Source organism: Salvia miltiorrhiza, chromosome 7, assembly GCF_028751815.1.
Source record: "Salvia miltiorrhiza cultivar Shanhuang (shh) chromosome 7, IMPLAD_Smil_shh, whole genome shotgun sequence".
NCBI classification, from domain to species: domain Eukaryota; kingdom Viridiplantae; phylum Streptophyta; class Magnoliopsida; order Lamiales; family Lamiaceae; genus Salvia; species Salvia miltiorrhiza.
This window is the reverse complement of record NC_080393.1, coordinates 19,372,738-19,390,399: the sequence shown is the minus strand read 5'-3', so window position 1 is coordinate 19,390,399 and position 17,662 is coordinate 19,372,738. Positions and strand designations below refer to the sequence as shown.

The following is a 17,662-nucleotide window of genomic DNA, read 5'->3' as shown; positions in this document are numbered from 1 at the left end:
AAATTCGACACACACATAAGAAACCCCAGAATCGAATAACTAAAAGTGGAACTTTCATATATCTAACTGATTCTTGACATAATAATCAAATTCTTCACATCAATCTTAAAGAATTTTAAGCATAAAGAATTCACAGTTACGAACCTCCCGAACCACCCTTCGTCTTCGCCATGACGACACACAAAAACCCTCGGTTCGTCGCGTTCACTATGCGCCGTGAATAGATGAGCGCCGTTAATGGAAGAGCTCTGTGAATGCAAGAATGAAAGTTTTGTATTTTCGCAAATCTAGTTTTGAAGGGAGAGAGAGAACTTTGATAATATCAATGACATAATTGCAAATTCATAATACACTAGAGTAAATGTATACCAAATTTATCTTCCCCTAATTTAAAAGATCCGATCTTCACAATTCCATCAGAAATCATTTAAGATATTGAAATAAAATCTTACCATATCAATCGGCGACAGAATCGGAAAAGACACTGATAAACGGAAGGCCAAATTTGTGCTGTGACAATTATACCCTTATTGTAGTTATCACTACGAATCACAAGTATAAACCTTAAGAATCAACAATCTATTAAACTCACGATCTCGTCCGTTGATTTAAGAGTGATGGATGGATGGATTTCATCCATAATTTATACACTTAAGAGTGTTTTCATCCTAGCCCTATATATATATATATATATATATATATAGAGAGAGAGAGAGAGAGAGAGAGAGAGAGAGAGAGAGAGCTTGAATTAAAAAATCTAGTAACTAAAGGAATATAAAGGATGACTATATAACTTATATTCTTATGAAAAATGGCCATACTAACATTTTAATCTTTATTAATTCTTATTCAATTCCATACATTAGATTAAGATAAATGAAGAGCTTAGATTTATTCTAATTTCTCATATATATATAACGAGATTTTCATCGTATGTACCCCTTGTATGGATAAATCCTCATCGTGTGCATGTGTGATATTTGTAGTACAAAAGTCTGCAGCTCAAATTTGAAATATTAATTTTTTTTTATTATTTCTTAACTAATATTTAGAAACTTATAACTAGAATTTACTAATTATTTTTAATCATTTTTAATATGAAAGTAGTCTATTGTTAAAAATAATTTACATTTAGAATTTAGTAATCATAGATTAGGATTTAATCATTGTTTTAATTAAAATACAAAAATAAAATCCTCGGATTGTTTTGATATACACACAATCTTGTACCACTAGGTATATAAGAAATTAAGTTATTAAATGAGAAAATAATTCTATATATGTCCATTAGTAATATCTCAATTATTATATTGGGAAGTTACATTAGTAATATCTCATACTATTTTTAATAAAAAATTAATCATTTAAATTTTATTAATAGTGGATTCACTTTACTTTATACAACAACTCATTTAAAATAATTGTTAAATATCTTTCATCAATTCACTTTACTAGTGCGCAACCCGTCGAAATTCGACGGGAAATTATTTCAACTTATTATATAAATTATTTTTAAATTTATTTAATTTAAAATAATATAGTTGAAATTATATTAATTTGAATCATATTTCTTAATTAAATATTAACCTTTTGTTAGAATAATAAATATTCTTTTTATGTAGATTTTTATTTAATAATATTTTGAAAAATATATCGATATTGAAAATTTTATTTCATTTGAGCATCATCTCGTCTGAACCTTGTAGGATCATATCATAATCTAAATTTCGGAAGACGACAACTAACGTTTGAACATCAGACTTTTGAGTATCATCTCGTCTAGACCTTAAAATACAAAAAATGAACTTTTATGCGTCAAGTTTTTTTAACATCACTATCTGAAGCTTTAAAAATCAAAGTTGACTTGTGAAATTGTATGATTTGGAGCTTCTAACATCATAACTAACTTGTAAACATCATTTTGTATGGAACTTGAAATTTTTTTGACAAACTTTTATGCATTATTAGTTCTAAATATTATAATTGGGTTACAAGAATCATCTCGTTCGGAGTTAAAAAAAATAAATTTAACTTGTGAGTATCATCTCATTTGAACTTTGAATGACCACAATTAAGTTACAAGAATTATATCTTGTGTATAGCTTTAAAGATCATTATCATCTTTAGCTAGTAAGATCATAACTAACTTCTAAACATCATCTTGTATGCAGCTTGAAAAATCTTGACAATTTTTTGTGCATTATTTCATTTGGAGCTTGAAATATCATAACTGAGTTTCGAGCATCATTTCGTTTGAAATTTGAAAGAATAAAATGGACTCGTGAACATTAATTATCTTCAAATCTTGAGTTTCGAGCATCATTCTGTCTGAAAATTGAAAGAATAAAATTGACTCGTGAACATTATCTTGTTTGAAGTTTGAAAGACCATAACTAAGTTTTGAAAATCATCCCGTGTGTAGCTTAAGAAAGTTGACATGAGATTCAAATTGTATTAATTTATTTAGTAATTTAATTGATAAATTTTCATAAAAAAATCTATGTTGAATCCAAATTTTATTTTTAAAATTTTATACAAAACATATTATTTTATAATAAAATTAAATTGAAGAAGTAATTTACTTAATCGAACCAATTTATTTTTTCAAATTAAAATAATTAGACCGTGTATTTAATTAAATAAATTTTATCAAATTAAATTGACAAAACAATTCAAATTGTATTAGTCTCAATCATTCCGCCTATTAAATGTAAATTTTTAATTTGGAGAGCAAGAGCTTATTCTTGTATAAGTTTTATTTTAGTGAAATCTTATAAAAATACTCAATGTGAAATGAGGTGATTTATATGAATTCTTCACTCGATTGAGATTATTATAAATTTGATACATGATTAAAGATTTCTAATATATTTTAACATCATATCCTCTATTGTTCTTTATCTAAATTCTTCATTTATGCATTACTAATTTCATAATTTATCTATTATTTTTATTATTATTATTATTATTATTATTATTATTATTATTATTATTATTATTATTATTATTATTATTATTATTATTATTATTATTATTATTATTATTATTATTATTATTATTATTATTATTATTATTATTATTATTATTATTATTGTAGTAATGGGCGAACAGAAACAAATAAAGTTTGCAGAAATGAAAAATATATTTTTCTTCCCTATATAAATAAAATGTATGGATTTATTTTATAAAAAATAAAAATAAAATTTTAATTATTTTGATAGACATAAAATAAGATTTTGTTTTAAAGTAATCAGTTTATAGAATTTGTGCCTTATTATGCAAACATGTAAATCAATGACCGGACCCGTTTATAATTTACATATACGTGCATGTCTCAATTCAAACTTAATTTAAAATTAATTTTATTGAAAATTAAGAATATATATATATATATATATATATATATTCATATAATATAATATATTGCAACATATACATATAATATGTACGCTATTGAGAAATATAAAATTAATAACAAATATACATCTAATCACTAACATCCAATTAAAATAATTTATCGTATAAAGATTATAATTTTTTTTCTTATCAGACACGTAAATCTAATTATTATCTAGAAAAAATAAATAATAAAATTTATTAATTTAGATTATATGTAATGTTAATATTATATATATATATATTATTAATTATATTTATTACGATTAATGAATCTTTATATAGAATGTAATAGTTAATTAATTAATAAATGATGAAGATTATATATGGTAAATTTTGAAATGGTGAGATTTTAGATATGCCACATAGGTTAAGGCTTAATCCTATTATATAATAGATACATTAACTTTATTTTTTTTTTCTAAATTTTATAAGTAGTGAGATATTAGTAATGAGACGTCATCCCTCATGGGCTCATCCCTGTGTTTTCCGGAGTTTGTCCTTTATTTTTTATGTGATGAGCTCTGGACTCGTGCTAATAATGCTAATCAATTGGGCCTTTTTCAATGGGCTGATTGCTTTGATGTTTTTGGAGGCTTGGATCCATTGCAAACTCTCAATTTCTTACTTCTTCCTACCATTATTCTTCGGAGAGAGTTAGAAGACCTAAAATTTAAATATATTTGGGCAGAAAAAGTAATGCGTGAATTACTAGGGATTTTGGGGTTCGTATGGTTTGGGATAAGGGTATTATTGGAATTCTCTGGATAGTTGTTACTCGTTTATAATGTTTATGATTTTTGTAAAAATTAAGTGATGCTGAAAAGAGGGATGACGAGGGAGTAGCAAGTGAAAGTACCATTGTACCCATCACATGGAGAAATATTTTCTCTTTTATTTTTGAGAGGAGATATTACAGAATACATACATGCTTGCGCGCACTGTATTCGTCTCTCTCTCTCTCATCTACCTCCTCCACCACCACCACCACCGCCTCAGCATCCTGCATGCAAATTGGCCTTCTCTTCTGCTCTATCTCCGTGATCGCCGCAGCTACCGACCGCCGCGGACTGACGCCGTTTCAGGGGGCCTGTTGCCCCCGGACATCTGTTGTTTTCGCTAGGGTTCTTCCGATTTTTCCATTGCTCAACCATAGGTGGAAATAAGTTGGAATTGGAGGGGCATGGCTCCGGGGCGCAGGCGCGGAGCGAAGGGGGTTAAGACGAAGACCGAGTTGAGCTTGGGCGAGCTCGTTCTCGCCAAAGTTAAGGGTTTCCCCGCTTGGCCTGCCAAGGTACATTCTTCTTCACTTTGATGCTTTGCTTGATTCGTGTTCTCTCTTTTTTTCTTCGCCCGCTTTCGCTTGATTTCTTGTGGAGTCGTTATCTGCTACCGCGAGTGGTCAATTTCTCTACTCTTGGAAATTCAAATTGTTTGTTTGGCATCGACTGGAAGTCGTCGCTCCATGGAGTTGCATTCAGTTGCTAAGTTTGATTTGAACTGGTTATTATTTCGAGAACCTTGCATCTTTAACTCTTAACTACAAGATGAATCTGATTTTCTTGTTGTTGCTGATAAGTAGGCTCTTAGTAAAAGATCCAATTCCCGAGCCATCTTGTTGGGGTTTGGGGGCGGGGTGGCAGTTTAGAGACTTGTGTATTAGTTTAGAATGGGACCTTTTAGGTCATTTTTGATCAATAATTAAGGATACCCCATTTTCATGCATTTATACGTTTAGGCAGGCTTGTATATGTCTTGCATACATAGTAATTCAAACAGCCACATGTGTTATATACTAGTGTCCAATTGTTGGTCCTGCCACCATTTCAAGGTTTCATTAGTGCCCTTATGACGCACCCATAATGACAGATTGCTGATACAGAGTTGTTAAAGGCAAACAAACATATTAATATTAATCTTGGCAGCTACGATATCAGAATTTGGTGCCTCTTATCTTGCTTTTCCAATGTTTGGTTAATTGTTCCTCAGTTGGCTTAAGTTGGCTGAATGATGATAATGTCTTTGTTTCTTATTGATTTTTTTTTTTACCTCATGTGAGTTGTTCACTTATGCATAACCTCTAATGGTTTCAAAATTCAGATAAGCAGACCTGAAGATTGGCAGCGTGTGCCTGATCCTAGAAAATGCTTCGTCCAGTTCTTTGGTACAGCAGAAATGTGAGTGCTTCCTTTCCATCTTTTCCCTTACTTTTACTAGTGGTGAACGGACTTATTGCCATTGTTTGTATGTGGGTAAAGTTGTTATTAGCCTGCTAAGAACATAAAGAAAGCTGTTACTACTATGGGGGGAGTACCGAGTACGTGGTACCCTTTTGAGTTGTTATAGTGCTTTGAAAAATATTGTCTATGCTTTGCAATTTTACAGTAGATGACAAAAAAGTAAAATAATACTAATAATAAAAATTGAAGAATAACATGGCAGCTTCTACATTCTTTCTCCATGCTTGAAAATTTGAAATGGTTTCCCATGCTGCCTTGATCAACTCTTCTGTAAGCATAGAAGTTCAAAAAGTTTTGCTTCATGTCCTGCAAGTAGGTTCTTTTAGGTATCTTAATTAAAAAATTTAAATTCATTAATAAGCATGTCTGTATGTGGAAGGTTAGACATCTCATATTTAGAAAGTTGTTACTGGCTGGTTGTGCTGTGGGTGGGTGTTCCTGATTGCAATAATATGTATGAATGTGGTTTGCATCTTTAGCAACCCTTGAAAGTATTACCATATCAAAGAAATTTGATATGATATGTAAAGACATTCACTTGACTTGTTTGCAGCAGAAGAACACTCAAGAAAGACCAAAGAGATTTTACCAATTTTTTTTAAGTGATTTCAGTAATGCTATTTCTTCTTTTGATCAATTTTGTTCTTAATTATATTTTTCTGGCATACTGGCTGGGGAATAAAAAAAATGTTTTTTTGGTGTTTTTTCTCCATCTATAGAGCTTTTGTTGCACCTGGGGATATTCAGACATTCACGAATGAAGCGAAAAATAAATTGTCAGCTCGATGCCTGGGTAAGACAGTTAAATACTTTGCCCAAGCGGTGAAAGAAATATGTGAGGAATTTGAAGAGTTGCAGCAAAAAAGATCAAGTGGTGTGAGAGATGATAACTGTACACAAACTCATCCACCCGAGGCACATTCTGTTGATCCAATGGTAGACGAGGCCTTGGATATTAATCAAAACAACGGGATTGTGCCAGAATGCAAGTTGGAGATGAAAGAGTCTGATGATCTGGGCTCTGGCTTAGAGCATTGTCCGCACAAACAAGATGAGGTGGAATGTCAAGACGTGAAGCCTTATTTGTCAGATGACGTGAATCGTAGGTTGTCCCCTCCTGTATCTTTGCGAAAGAGGAATAAGTTCTCTTCAGACCACAACAATGTTGTCAAGGATTCACTATCAGTGTCTAGCCCTTCACACCATTCCCTTAAGAAGGAAGATCCTCTTGATATCAAAGTGAAGGGCAGATATTCTGATGGTAGCCAGAATGAATTGACAAATGGACACAGATCGAAGCTGGCAATGGGGTCAAAGAAAAAATCTCCGGGTGCAGGACTTGGAAGTGGTGGATCAGCTGTTTCTTATGATCATGGTGAAGTGATGAAAAGAAAATTTGCTTCAGGTGGCAGCATGAAGCTTTCATCGCCTGATATTCCAAAGTTACGTGTAGATGTTAGTAGTCAAAAGGGGGAAAAAAGGTTGATGAAAGAAAAAAGGCACTCTGAGGCAGCCCATGATGGTCAACAGGATGCTAAAGTGCATTTTGAGTCCCAAAATGATGCTATGTCCCGGAAAAAGATGAAGGTTCACCATGGGTGTGAAAAGACAGGGTCTCGGACAAATGGAGCATCATCTCCTCCTGCCAAAATATCAAAAACCGCTGATACTGGAAAGGACACTAACATGATAAAAGCTCAAATAAACTGCAAAAGTGATTCTAGAAGTCCTAATAGTCTTGATGACAAAATGGCTAGTAAAGAGCCTAAAAGGTTTACAACAGTTGGGAAGCCTGAGGTCTTACAGCCCATTAGGCCACCAATTATTAATAACTCGGAATCCGACGAGGACGATCTTCCCCCAATAAAGCGTCATCGCCGGGAACTGGAAACAATGTCCGGCTCTGCCTTGATTTCTGAAAATAGATTGGGAATTTCTGTATCACATAAGACCGACTCGGTACTTCCTAGTAAAGTCATATCTCCAGTTGCGCAGTTGCCAATGAAGCGTAGATCTGTCCGCATATGTGATGATGATGATGATGAGTTGCCTAAAACTCCAGTTCACGGAGGAACTACCAGTAAGGTGTCTGCGATTCCACGCGTGTCAGATTCAAAAAAGAAATCTATAACGCATGGCGATAAATCTGTCTATGATCCACAGGTGTTAAGAAATCCAGGAGAAGTTGATAATAATGGGTTAAAAGAACAGGTACAGTCTAATCGAGTGATGAATAAGCTGTTATCTCCTGCTGCTCAACAAGGTATAGAGAAGAGGATGCGGGAATCATCAGCTGCACATGTATCTCCTAGTCCACGGCAGTTGGACTCTGAGAAGTTAGCCTCAATGGAGGTTAAACCAGTTTCAGTTTCTCCTAAAAGGTCCCCCCAATCTGTTGGTGGTGGGAGAGTGTCGAGAGAACTGGAAAGCAAGCAATCCAACAAGGCACCTAGTAATGATTTTAGGAAAAAAACTCCAGTAGGAGACAGCAAGAATTCAGCATCGTCTGATAGGTCAAACTTATTTCCTAATCAAACACTAAGTGAAAGAAGCAAGCAACCATCTTCTGGAGATAAAAAGAAAACAACTCCAAAATTAGATTCACGGATCAATGACTCTGTGGCTGTGGCTTCAAATGAAAACATCACATCAGTTCGGGAAAGGTAATGAAATTGCTTGTTATCATGGAGATTAGTAATTGTGTTTCTTTATTTCTTATGGTTTATTTTTCCCATTGCTCAGGCTGAGTGCTAGCAAAGACAACAAAACAAGTCACACAGTTGACTCAAAAACTTCAGACTCCGTGATGTCAATGAAACATCTTATTGCTGCCGCTCAGGCAAGAAAGAAACAGACACACTTTCAGAATACTTATGGAAACCCTTTTCTTTTCTCAATTCCTGACATTGACATGGCTGGTCGGGTACCGAGTCCTGCACCTGCTCTGCTGGCGTATGAAGCAAGCAACACACTCCAACTGGATGTTCTAGGAGCTCATCCCACTTCTCCTTGCTCTAATCTTCATCAAATCCCACCTAATAATCAACATGAGAATGATGAACTTGAGGAGAGGAGGGTAAGCTCTGGTCATCAGGGCACTGGGAGCTCTCTCAGCGGGGGTACTGAGGCAGCTGTTGCTCGTGACGCATTTGAAGGGATGATAGAGACACTGTCAAGGACCAAAGAAAGTATTGCACGTGCAACTCGACTTGCAATTGATTGTGCAAAGTATGGGCTCGCCAATGAGGTAGCTAACTGGCAACTTTATTCAATTGATCCAATTATTCTTTTGGTTTTATTTTAAGTATTTTCTATCTCCTTTTTTTGTGTCATGCTATTCCCATTTATATGTTGTGTGAGTTTTTTTTTTGTGGTAAATCATTCTTATGTTGTCCTTGAGTTTCTTCTTTGAAGTCATGTATATGTGTCAAACTTTGTTGAAATACTTGTAAGTTGCATTCCAATTTAAAGGTTGTGTATAAAATGATTTGAGAAGTGCACTTAGTAGCTGCAGGCGGTTTTACTTTTTTCAGCTTAGGAGTCATCTAATATTTGTTGAAAGACATAATTATTAGGGTTAATTGCCTTTTCATCAAGTTCTGGTTTTGCATACAAACTTTAATGTTTGGCGTGGTAATTATTGAACTATTGATTTAATCTGATTTTGCTACCAATTGGGATTCCGACAAAATTTACTGCTGACATGACTAGCAAAATAATTGACGTGGCATAATCGTTATCGCGTGGTAATCTGTTGGTAGTAACGACACCGTTTCTTATTCGGCTAGCGATGTCAGTAGTAAGTTTGGCCGGAATCCTAATTGGTAGCAAAATCAGATTAAATCACTACTTCAGTAATTAACACGCCAAACTTTGAAGTTGGTATTGAAAATCAAATTAAATGAATAGTCTAGTAATCACCACGTCAAGCACTAAGGTTTGCACGCAATACCAGAATTTGATGAAAATTCAGTAATTTATAGGCAATTTCCTTTTCTTTGTTCCATACTGTGAAATCAAAATTTCCAGATCCTCATGCTTATTCTTTTAGGTTGTGTTTGGATTTAAGGATTTGAAATGAATATATTAAAAAATCCACTCAGAAGAGGATTCCACTCTCCACCCAAGTCACTAAAAAATTAGTTTAAAATGGGATTTCTGACTTTATGTATTTGAAGTTCATATGAAATGGCCGCCAATTTACTTTCTACCATGCATTTGAGGTCCATCCTTTAATCAGAAACACAACCCTATGGATGTCACATGCTGCTGAATGTTCTGGAACTTATTACTTATTAAATTTCCTACTAGGTCCAATTCCAAAGAATACCTTGCATAACCTCGTTCAAGCCCCAGACGAAAATACAAATAATACCATTTCCTAATTGAGATGGCCAGTTCATGTGGCTATTTAGAGTGAAAAAAATTATCTACTGGTTTCAAGATGCATGAGGCACTACCAAATAACAACATTTTGCTACTATAATGATAAATAACAAATAGGCCAAGCCCACTGCACATAGTTTCCTGGTGTAATTTACCCTTTGTGTGGTTCGTGTGCTTTTGCGCAAATGCAGTTACCAAGAACACACCCTCAGGTAGTGGACCAAGACCTAGCGGTTGCGGGTTTCCCTTACACTCTACATATATGTTTAGCATTTTGAGTAGCCATACCATGCTAAATGAAATGCTACTTGTTCAAGATGTCATGTGCACCGCTACGGTATGGATGCAATAATTCAGGTGCAAATCTGCACCTTTAGAAATATATTATACTATAACTTTTTTTGGGCTTCAACTATTTAAGTTTGCTAATCTTGATTTTAGGTACTTTGCAATTAACTTGTCTATGCTTAGTTACTGAATGTGCATCTTTTACTTTCTACACCATTAATTTACCTGTTATTTTCCTTGTAAATAGAAATTCTGAAATCCTGATTCTCATGCAGGTTGTGGAGCTTCTTATACAGAAATTAGAAAATGAGCCAAGTTTACATCGCAGAGTGGATCTCTTTTTCCTTGTTGACTCAATAACCCAGTGCTCTCACACTCAGAGAGGTACAGGAAGTTAGAAATTGAACTGTTCACAGAATACTCTCTCACTCGCACACAGAGACCCGGGGGTGGGGGCACCAAAAGAGAAAAAGGAATTGTTTAGTTTATGTGGATGCTTTATCTAGTTTATATGGGGGACTCGGATCACTTCTGTACAATGATGCCCTCTAAAATATCTCGTCTATATGAATTTGTCTAACTATCTTAATTCATATTTTGTTATTATTTCCCTGATCTACCCTGCTCCAGCCTTACATCAAAATAAACATATGGGGCCATTTCCCTTTACATTTCTACTCATCATTGTCACGGTGGGTTTCTTTCTGATGAACCTGTTTTCTACTGAATCCGCTTTATGAATTGCAGGGGCCTCATACGTCTCTACTGTTCAAGCTGCATTACCCCGCCTCATTGGGGCTGCTGCTCCTACTGGTGCAGGTGCTCAGGAAAATCGTCGTCAGTGTCGTAAGGTGACTATACTATAACTAGAAGTGAGTCGTCTGACTTTGTTACAAAGTACTGAGTATTTTCCTTCAGGTCTTGCGCTTGTGGCTCGAGAGGAAAATCTTGCCGGAATCCGTTCTTCGCCGCTACATGGATGACTTTGGAGTGGTAAATGATGATACATCAATCCCACTAAGACGGCCTTCCCGAGCTGAACGAGCTATTGATGATCCTATTAGAGAAATGGAAGGCATGGTTGTTGATGAATATGGAAGGTCTAGAACTTACTAGTTGCTCCCTTAAGTAATGTGTTCTTTTGTTTTTTCTTTTAATTGTTCTTTAGCCTGATCTGGTTATTATGTAGGTAGCTTTGGCATATTCTGTCCCTTTAGCACCTGATGACCAAAGAGCTAATTGAATGTTGTGGTGGTTAGTGTTGCTAGGCATGTTCTATAAACTGCCTGCAGTCAGGAGACTGGTTTCTACTGATTTTAGACATCATAGGCTCCAACACGGAACAACTCAGCATGGTTTGCCCACCATTTAACACACTAAAAAGTACAAATTTAATCAAAAAGTAGAATGTAGATATTTTTTGTTCTTTTTTTTTTTTTTTTGCTGTTTTACCCGGTGTAACACTTTGACAACTATTCTGACATTGTCTGCAAAACCAGTATAAGTTATCTGACTTGAGTTGGAAGCATTAATTTAAATGCTAATGTATAACCTGATTACTGTGATATTTTTTATTCTTTCTGTAACTTAAACCTGTATAACAGGATCTAAATGGGTAATTCTGTATTGCCTAACATGCTTTGTATGTTTTGATCTGCCCAAATTTGACTCTCTGATTGTTGAAAACCACAGCTGTTATAGCAATCTCTTGTGCTATGTTTCGTACATGGTCTAGAACTCTTTCTATTTGTGTTGCTAATGGCTAGTCGGTTGTCATTTAATGAAAAATAGAAATAATTGTGAGAATCAATATGTTTGTAATGCACGCTTATATGACTTTGAGTTGCTTTAGGTTTCTCATCACAATATTTAATGTGTTTAAGAGGACAATCTTATATCCTTTTTTTCCTTTTATTTTTTGGTCTTTGTCTATTATGTTGGTATCTGTTTTGAACGTAGGTTTTTGCGACTTGTGGTAATTAAAATGACATATTTCTTGAAGTGTATTTAAGTGCATCAGTCTGGGGCCTGGCCTGTGTGGTGAATGTGGGAATTGACATCTGGGCACTTTGCCTCTGAATTGTAAATCATTTCTGGCATACTTTGTGAACTTTATGTTTTCTTTGATCTCATATGCCTGCATCTTTTTGTTTTGTGTTGGTTTCAGCAATGCTATGTTTCAGTTACCTGGATTTCTGTCAGCAAGTGTGTTTGAAGAAGAGGAAGATGAGGATGCTACTAATATAAATTTATGCCTGAAAGATGATGATGTGTCACCTTCCAAGCATACACCTGGTAGCAGAGATCCTGAGAATCATTCTGTTACTCCTAGTGATCGGCGCCATTGCATATTGGAGGAAGTTGATGGTGAGCTTGAAATGGAAGATGTTTCTGGACACCAGAAGGATGAGAGACCAGTGATGACCAATGGCTCTGTTGAGCTTCCTTCATTGGAGCTCAATCCAGATAGTATGCATGAATCATCTTCAAACACCTCCACCGAGTGGCTTCCATCTCCTGACGGCTCTCCTCCACTACCACCTGGATCTCCACCTCTGACTCCACAGCTTCCAACTTCACCACCTCCATCATCACCACCTCCACCTCCACCTCCATCTTCCCCCCCACCTCCACCTCCACCACCCACCATATACCAACATCCTTTTCCACAAGCACCTGTTGGTCCACCTCAGACACCTGTTGGTCCTCCACCACAAGCTGGTCCAATTCCACCTGTTGGACCTCCACCGAGACCTGCTGGTCCTTCTCCTCCTATTGGACCTCCACTTAGACCTGCCGGTCCTTCTCCACCTGTTGTACCTCCTCCCCCACATCTTCGTCCTCCTCCACCACCTCTTGGACCTCATCCTCCACCTTTTGGTCCTCCTCCCCATCTGGGTCCTCCTGCACCAGTAATTTCCCAGCAATCATTTCCTTCTCAACCTCCATTGGTTTCTCATAACAAGACTCCACTTCCGTCACTGCCACTATCCCCAAGATCATCTTATCAACCTCATCCTTTACCACATGAAGTTGGTGCCACACCCACTGTAAGTTGTCTAGCTTGTCTGTTCCAAATGTTTGTGAATTTGCATATACACCATTGTTATCATGTCGAATATGAAGATTGGAACTCCTGGATTTTTAGGGAAATCAACAGACCCATATGGTTTCTACTACTCATGGGTCTCATATGGATCCATCTGCTAGAGGTGAAGTACCGCCAAAACAATCATCTTGTTTTCCTCCGTCTGGGGTCAGCATTGCACGCGAACATGTTGGCTATAATTCGTCGAGGCATGTGGAATATGGAGAGGATGATGCTTATATAAATCCCCAAGCTTCACAGCATAGGCAGCAGTATCTGCCTGGTAGTGTGCCTTTCACACAAAGGCCTGTGCTTCCTGAACTCCCATCTCAACGACCACCTAGCCATTTCCCTTATCCAAATTCAGCTCAACAACATCAATACCCCTCTTATTCATTACCAAACTTTGCCGATGGTCCAAGGAGATATATAGCTGATGAGCACTGGCGGAAGCAAGGAAATGACTTTAAAGTGGATCATCCTCGTGGTGGGTGGATGCCAGGAGGAAGGCCGTGTTCAGGTCCATCTTTTTCACAAGAAGGTGCGAATCATTATTGTTGTTTCTAATGCCAAATCAACCGTTTTAAGCTAGGAGTCATTTATGTGCTATTATATGTGTTTCGGAGTTTTTTTTTTTTTATTTGTACATCTCCACAAATGCTTCTAGTATAACTTGCTTTGTGAAACATAGGGCGGAGGATTTCTGTGTAATTACAGTACTAGTTGTGGCTTTTAGACCAGTTCAGCCAGTATTGTAATATTCAAGCATTGCTGTTAAAATCTTCATTATGTCTGTTGCTGGTGGCTAATATGAATTACACATGAGCAGCAGCTACAGCAGGCACATGATATGCATTGTGTGTGGTCAACTGTGCTGCAGAGGTGTTTAATCCGTAAACAATTTTGTTTAGGTCCCTCCCTAAATCGTAGTCCCCTTCCCCTTTTCGTACAAATTAAAATAATGTGTTTAATGCATAATGTGTTGATAAAATTATATTTGGGTTTTAGTCTGATTGAGTCAATTAAAAAATAATCGAAATAGTACGTAACAATAATTTCAAATGAAAAACGTAAGGGCAATCCAAGATATCCCGTAATTAGCTCAGTTCTAAGACATCGTTAACTGGCTGATTTAGGTCACTCTAACTGGCGAGGTGAAGTAGGTGGTCTATGTGGCTTTCCTGAGCACCCGTTGATGTGGTGTACCGAAAAGCAATTTCTTCAATTGATTTTATTGTATGTGTTGATGGACAAGTGCTAGGCTATTTCAATCTTTGTCTGTGCATGTGGGGGTTTGTAGTATTAATTGGTGTAGTGATGGATTTCAGCAAATGCATATGTAAGTCATGCATGAGGGCATCTAATGCATATGTAAGTCATGCATGAGGGCATCACTATGCTTATTCAATTCAGTAACCAAATGGTTGGAGTCTTGGTTCTGATGCTATGTATCACCAAGAACTTAGTGGGTGAGAACACATTTTCTAAACAGTAACAAGGTGTCATCTCTTGAAGGTTACCACGAAAGGCCTCCTGCAAGTACCATAAGTTATCAGCACTCTGCCCCAAATACTCTACCTTCGTCTGGTCAAGTGCCAGGTGATCCTTTTGCTGCATATAACATCACTTTTATATGTTATCACATAATTTTTGTTAGAATAACTCTCTATCTTATGTTATTATAATTTGGTGCTCTGATTGTTTTAGTTCATGGTGTTCCAATAATGGCGTCTAGACCAAACATGTCCACCAACTGGAGGCCAACATAGAATTCCAATTCAAGGTTTATGGTGAGGTTTTGAACTTTTTCTTATCTCATTTTTTAGCTATTTAATGGGACGATATCATGATCTTTAAATTATTATGTGGGAATAATTTATTTGGCTGAGAGTATTTATCTAATATACTAAATATATTTGGTTCAGAAAAGATCTATTAGAGAGAGAGAGAGCGAGAGAGAGAGAGAGAGAGAGACAGAGAGAGACAGAGAGAGGATGCTGAATTGCATAAACTAGCTTTACTTTCAGCACATGATGTCAAAATTAATAGAGAACCTTTGCAGACTATTGTGTCATTTGGAGTCTGTAGCAAATGGAAGTACAAGTAAATTGGTTGAAGTCTGACAGCACAGAAAGATGCATCATCCTGGAAAATCCTCGAAGGAGCAAAGGATTGAGAACTATTGTTGCTGGAGGAAGTAGTTCTAGCCATCATCAGCAGAAAATTTGTGGTACCATAGAAGAAGGTTTACTTAAGGTACAGGCAAAATAGTTGGATTTGACGAACTAAACATATGGATTAATAATCACAATGTACTTGTTAGTTGCTTCAGGTGTAGGTGCAGGTCTGAAGAATATCTATACTAATCCAGGACATTGAATATTACTGGCCTTTCAAATAAATGGATTTTGGTCTCGTTACTGGTTTCGAAATTCCTTGTTACTTTCTGTAAAAGTCAAAAGGCCAATTGGTGTAGAGATTATTAGCAGTTTTTGCTCTACTCATAATCGGCCTGCCAAAAGTTTTGAACATTTTCACATCCCATTTTGTAAAAGTAAAACAGTGCACGCACATATCCATGTCTTAAACAACTGATTCAAACTTACTTGTTAGACTGTCGGCATGCTATTCGACTTTTCTGATTTTTTCATAGTTCAGTTATTAATTGTTGCTTGTCTTTCAGGTATTTTCAAGTCATACATAAATGTGCGATGGGCACTAATGTGCTCCAACAGAGAGGTGGCTTTTGATCGGGTTAGAATGGAATTGGTGGGGCAGTTGTCAACGGGACTGTATACTAGAAAATTTCCTGACAACATACATTCAAGGGTGCACAACTAAACTGTAAGCCCTTTTTTTGCTTGCTATACCAAATGCTTGTAATTATACAATACATCTCATGAAGTAAGTTAGTGGCTAGTACAGTTAAAAGAGCCTGCTAATTCTGACTTTTTTTCTTCTTTTTTTCCTGCAATCACATTTCTAATCTCTTTGACAGAGATCTTGAGTGCATGTATTTTGTTTCTGATGCACTTGTGCATACCAAGTAGAGCATATCCAACATTCAATTTGTAAATCATGTCTTTGTTGCCTATCTTACACTCTTTTGGAAACAAGTTTTATAACATGAGCATTCTTTAAGTTGCAGTCTTATTTGGTCTTTATTTCTTTGATTTCCGATAGCCTTGAGGAAAAGCTTTGTTCTTTCTTGCATATATAGAGTGAATTTAAGTTCGACAAGAAAGAACATACATTTACCATCTTGATCGATTTGAGATTGCTCCTCTATGGATCACAGAACGAGGCTATGATCTTTAATTTTGCTGGATATGCTCTCTGCAACACATCTTGTACTTTATTGGTCGATATAATCATTTCTATTTTCTACCATTATAGATATGAATATATTGATGCAAGTTGAGTATTTACTCCCCTTGATGACCTTAAACTTTTTGGAAAGTTAAACGTAGGTCCTTGGAATTTTTTTCCTTCCATTTGGTTCTATGTATTTGGAAAAGGCATGCATATTTTCCAAAATGATTATCCTTGACATTTTTAACAGTAAAATCAATTTGATGTGATGCGATCAACCATTAGAAATATCGTGAAAATACATTTCATGGATAAATATACCTTTTGGAACAAAACTGATGTAGTGCAGTCTCCTATCCATCAACTAATGTCATATTATATCCGGTTTGGATACATCATGAAGGTGAAACACGGCATCATGTTTCATAGTACTATATAACACACTATCTGCTACATAACGTCTAGGCATGAGTTTTTCTTGAACTAGTTTTTGGTGCATTTAAGTGTCAATTGTAAGCTTCACTTTATTTGCAGTAATTACGGTTTGTTATGTGCTTTTGCATTATTATAACCATGTTTATACCACATAAAAAAAATCCTATTTCGTCTTTTATTTGGTTGAATTGGTTCACGACAATCAAATTTGAGGTGTATATATTTCAATTTAGGAACTAGAAACATGTTATCTCTGTTTCAGGGACCGGTGATTCAAATCATGTTCTAATTAGTGCAGGTAAAAAGTTACTTTTGTTTCCTTTTTTTCGTTGGTCTGAAGGAAATTGTTGTCAGTCAATTCCTTTTTAGTAGCATTTGTTGCTGTAATTAACCGAACATATAAATAGTGCAGGGTATAAAATATAGTGGCAAGATTGTTTTTATTTGGAAAATTCTGTTTCTGCCTTTTTGAAAGAAATAGTGGCAAGCTTCACCTGAAATTGGAAGTCTTTTGGTC

General features: G+C 35.7%; 1 protein-coding gene across 4 annotated transcripts; it reads left to right on the top strand.

Annotated features, from left to right (window-relative positions):
* The first annotated feature begins 4,130 nt into the window (after positions 1-4,130).
* LOC130993207 (ENHANCER OF AG-4 protein 2-like) lies at positions 4,131-17,597 on the top strand. Of its 4 annotated transcripts, XR_009091597.1 has the most exons (14): positions 4,277-4,690; positions 5,497-5,573; positions 6,356-8,299; positions 8,379-8,883; positions 10,586-10,694; positions 11,058-11,161; positions 11,229-11,410; positions 12,478-13,360; positions 13,459-13,939; positions 14,914-14,997; positions 15,106-15,188; positions 15,461-15,654; positions 16,082-16,242; positions 17,408-17,597. XR_009091597.1 is itself a non-coding variant. In XM_057918015.1 (12 exons), exons 1-11 carry the CDS (start codon positions 4,580-4,582, stop codon positions 15,165-15,167), a joined length of 4,542 nt encoding a protein of 1,513 aa, XP_057773998.1. In that variant the 5' UTR covers positions 4,277-4,579; the 3' UTR covers positions 15,168-15,188; positions 16,082-16,539. The 4 variants fall into 4 exon arrangements, 1 of the variants encoding a protein (XP_057773998.1); XR_009091598.1 differs by lacking the exon at positions 17,408-17,597 and having other exon boundaries at positions 4,131-4,690; positions 16,082-16,539; XR_009091599.1 differs by lacking the exon at positions 15,461-15,654.
* Positions 17,598-17,662: the final 65 nt, after the last annotated feature.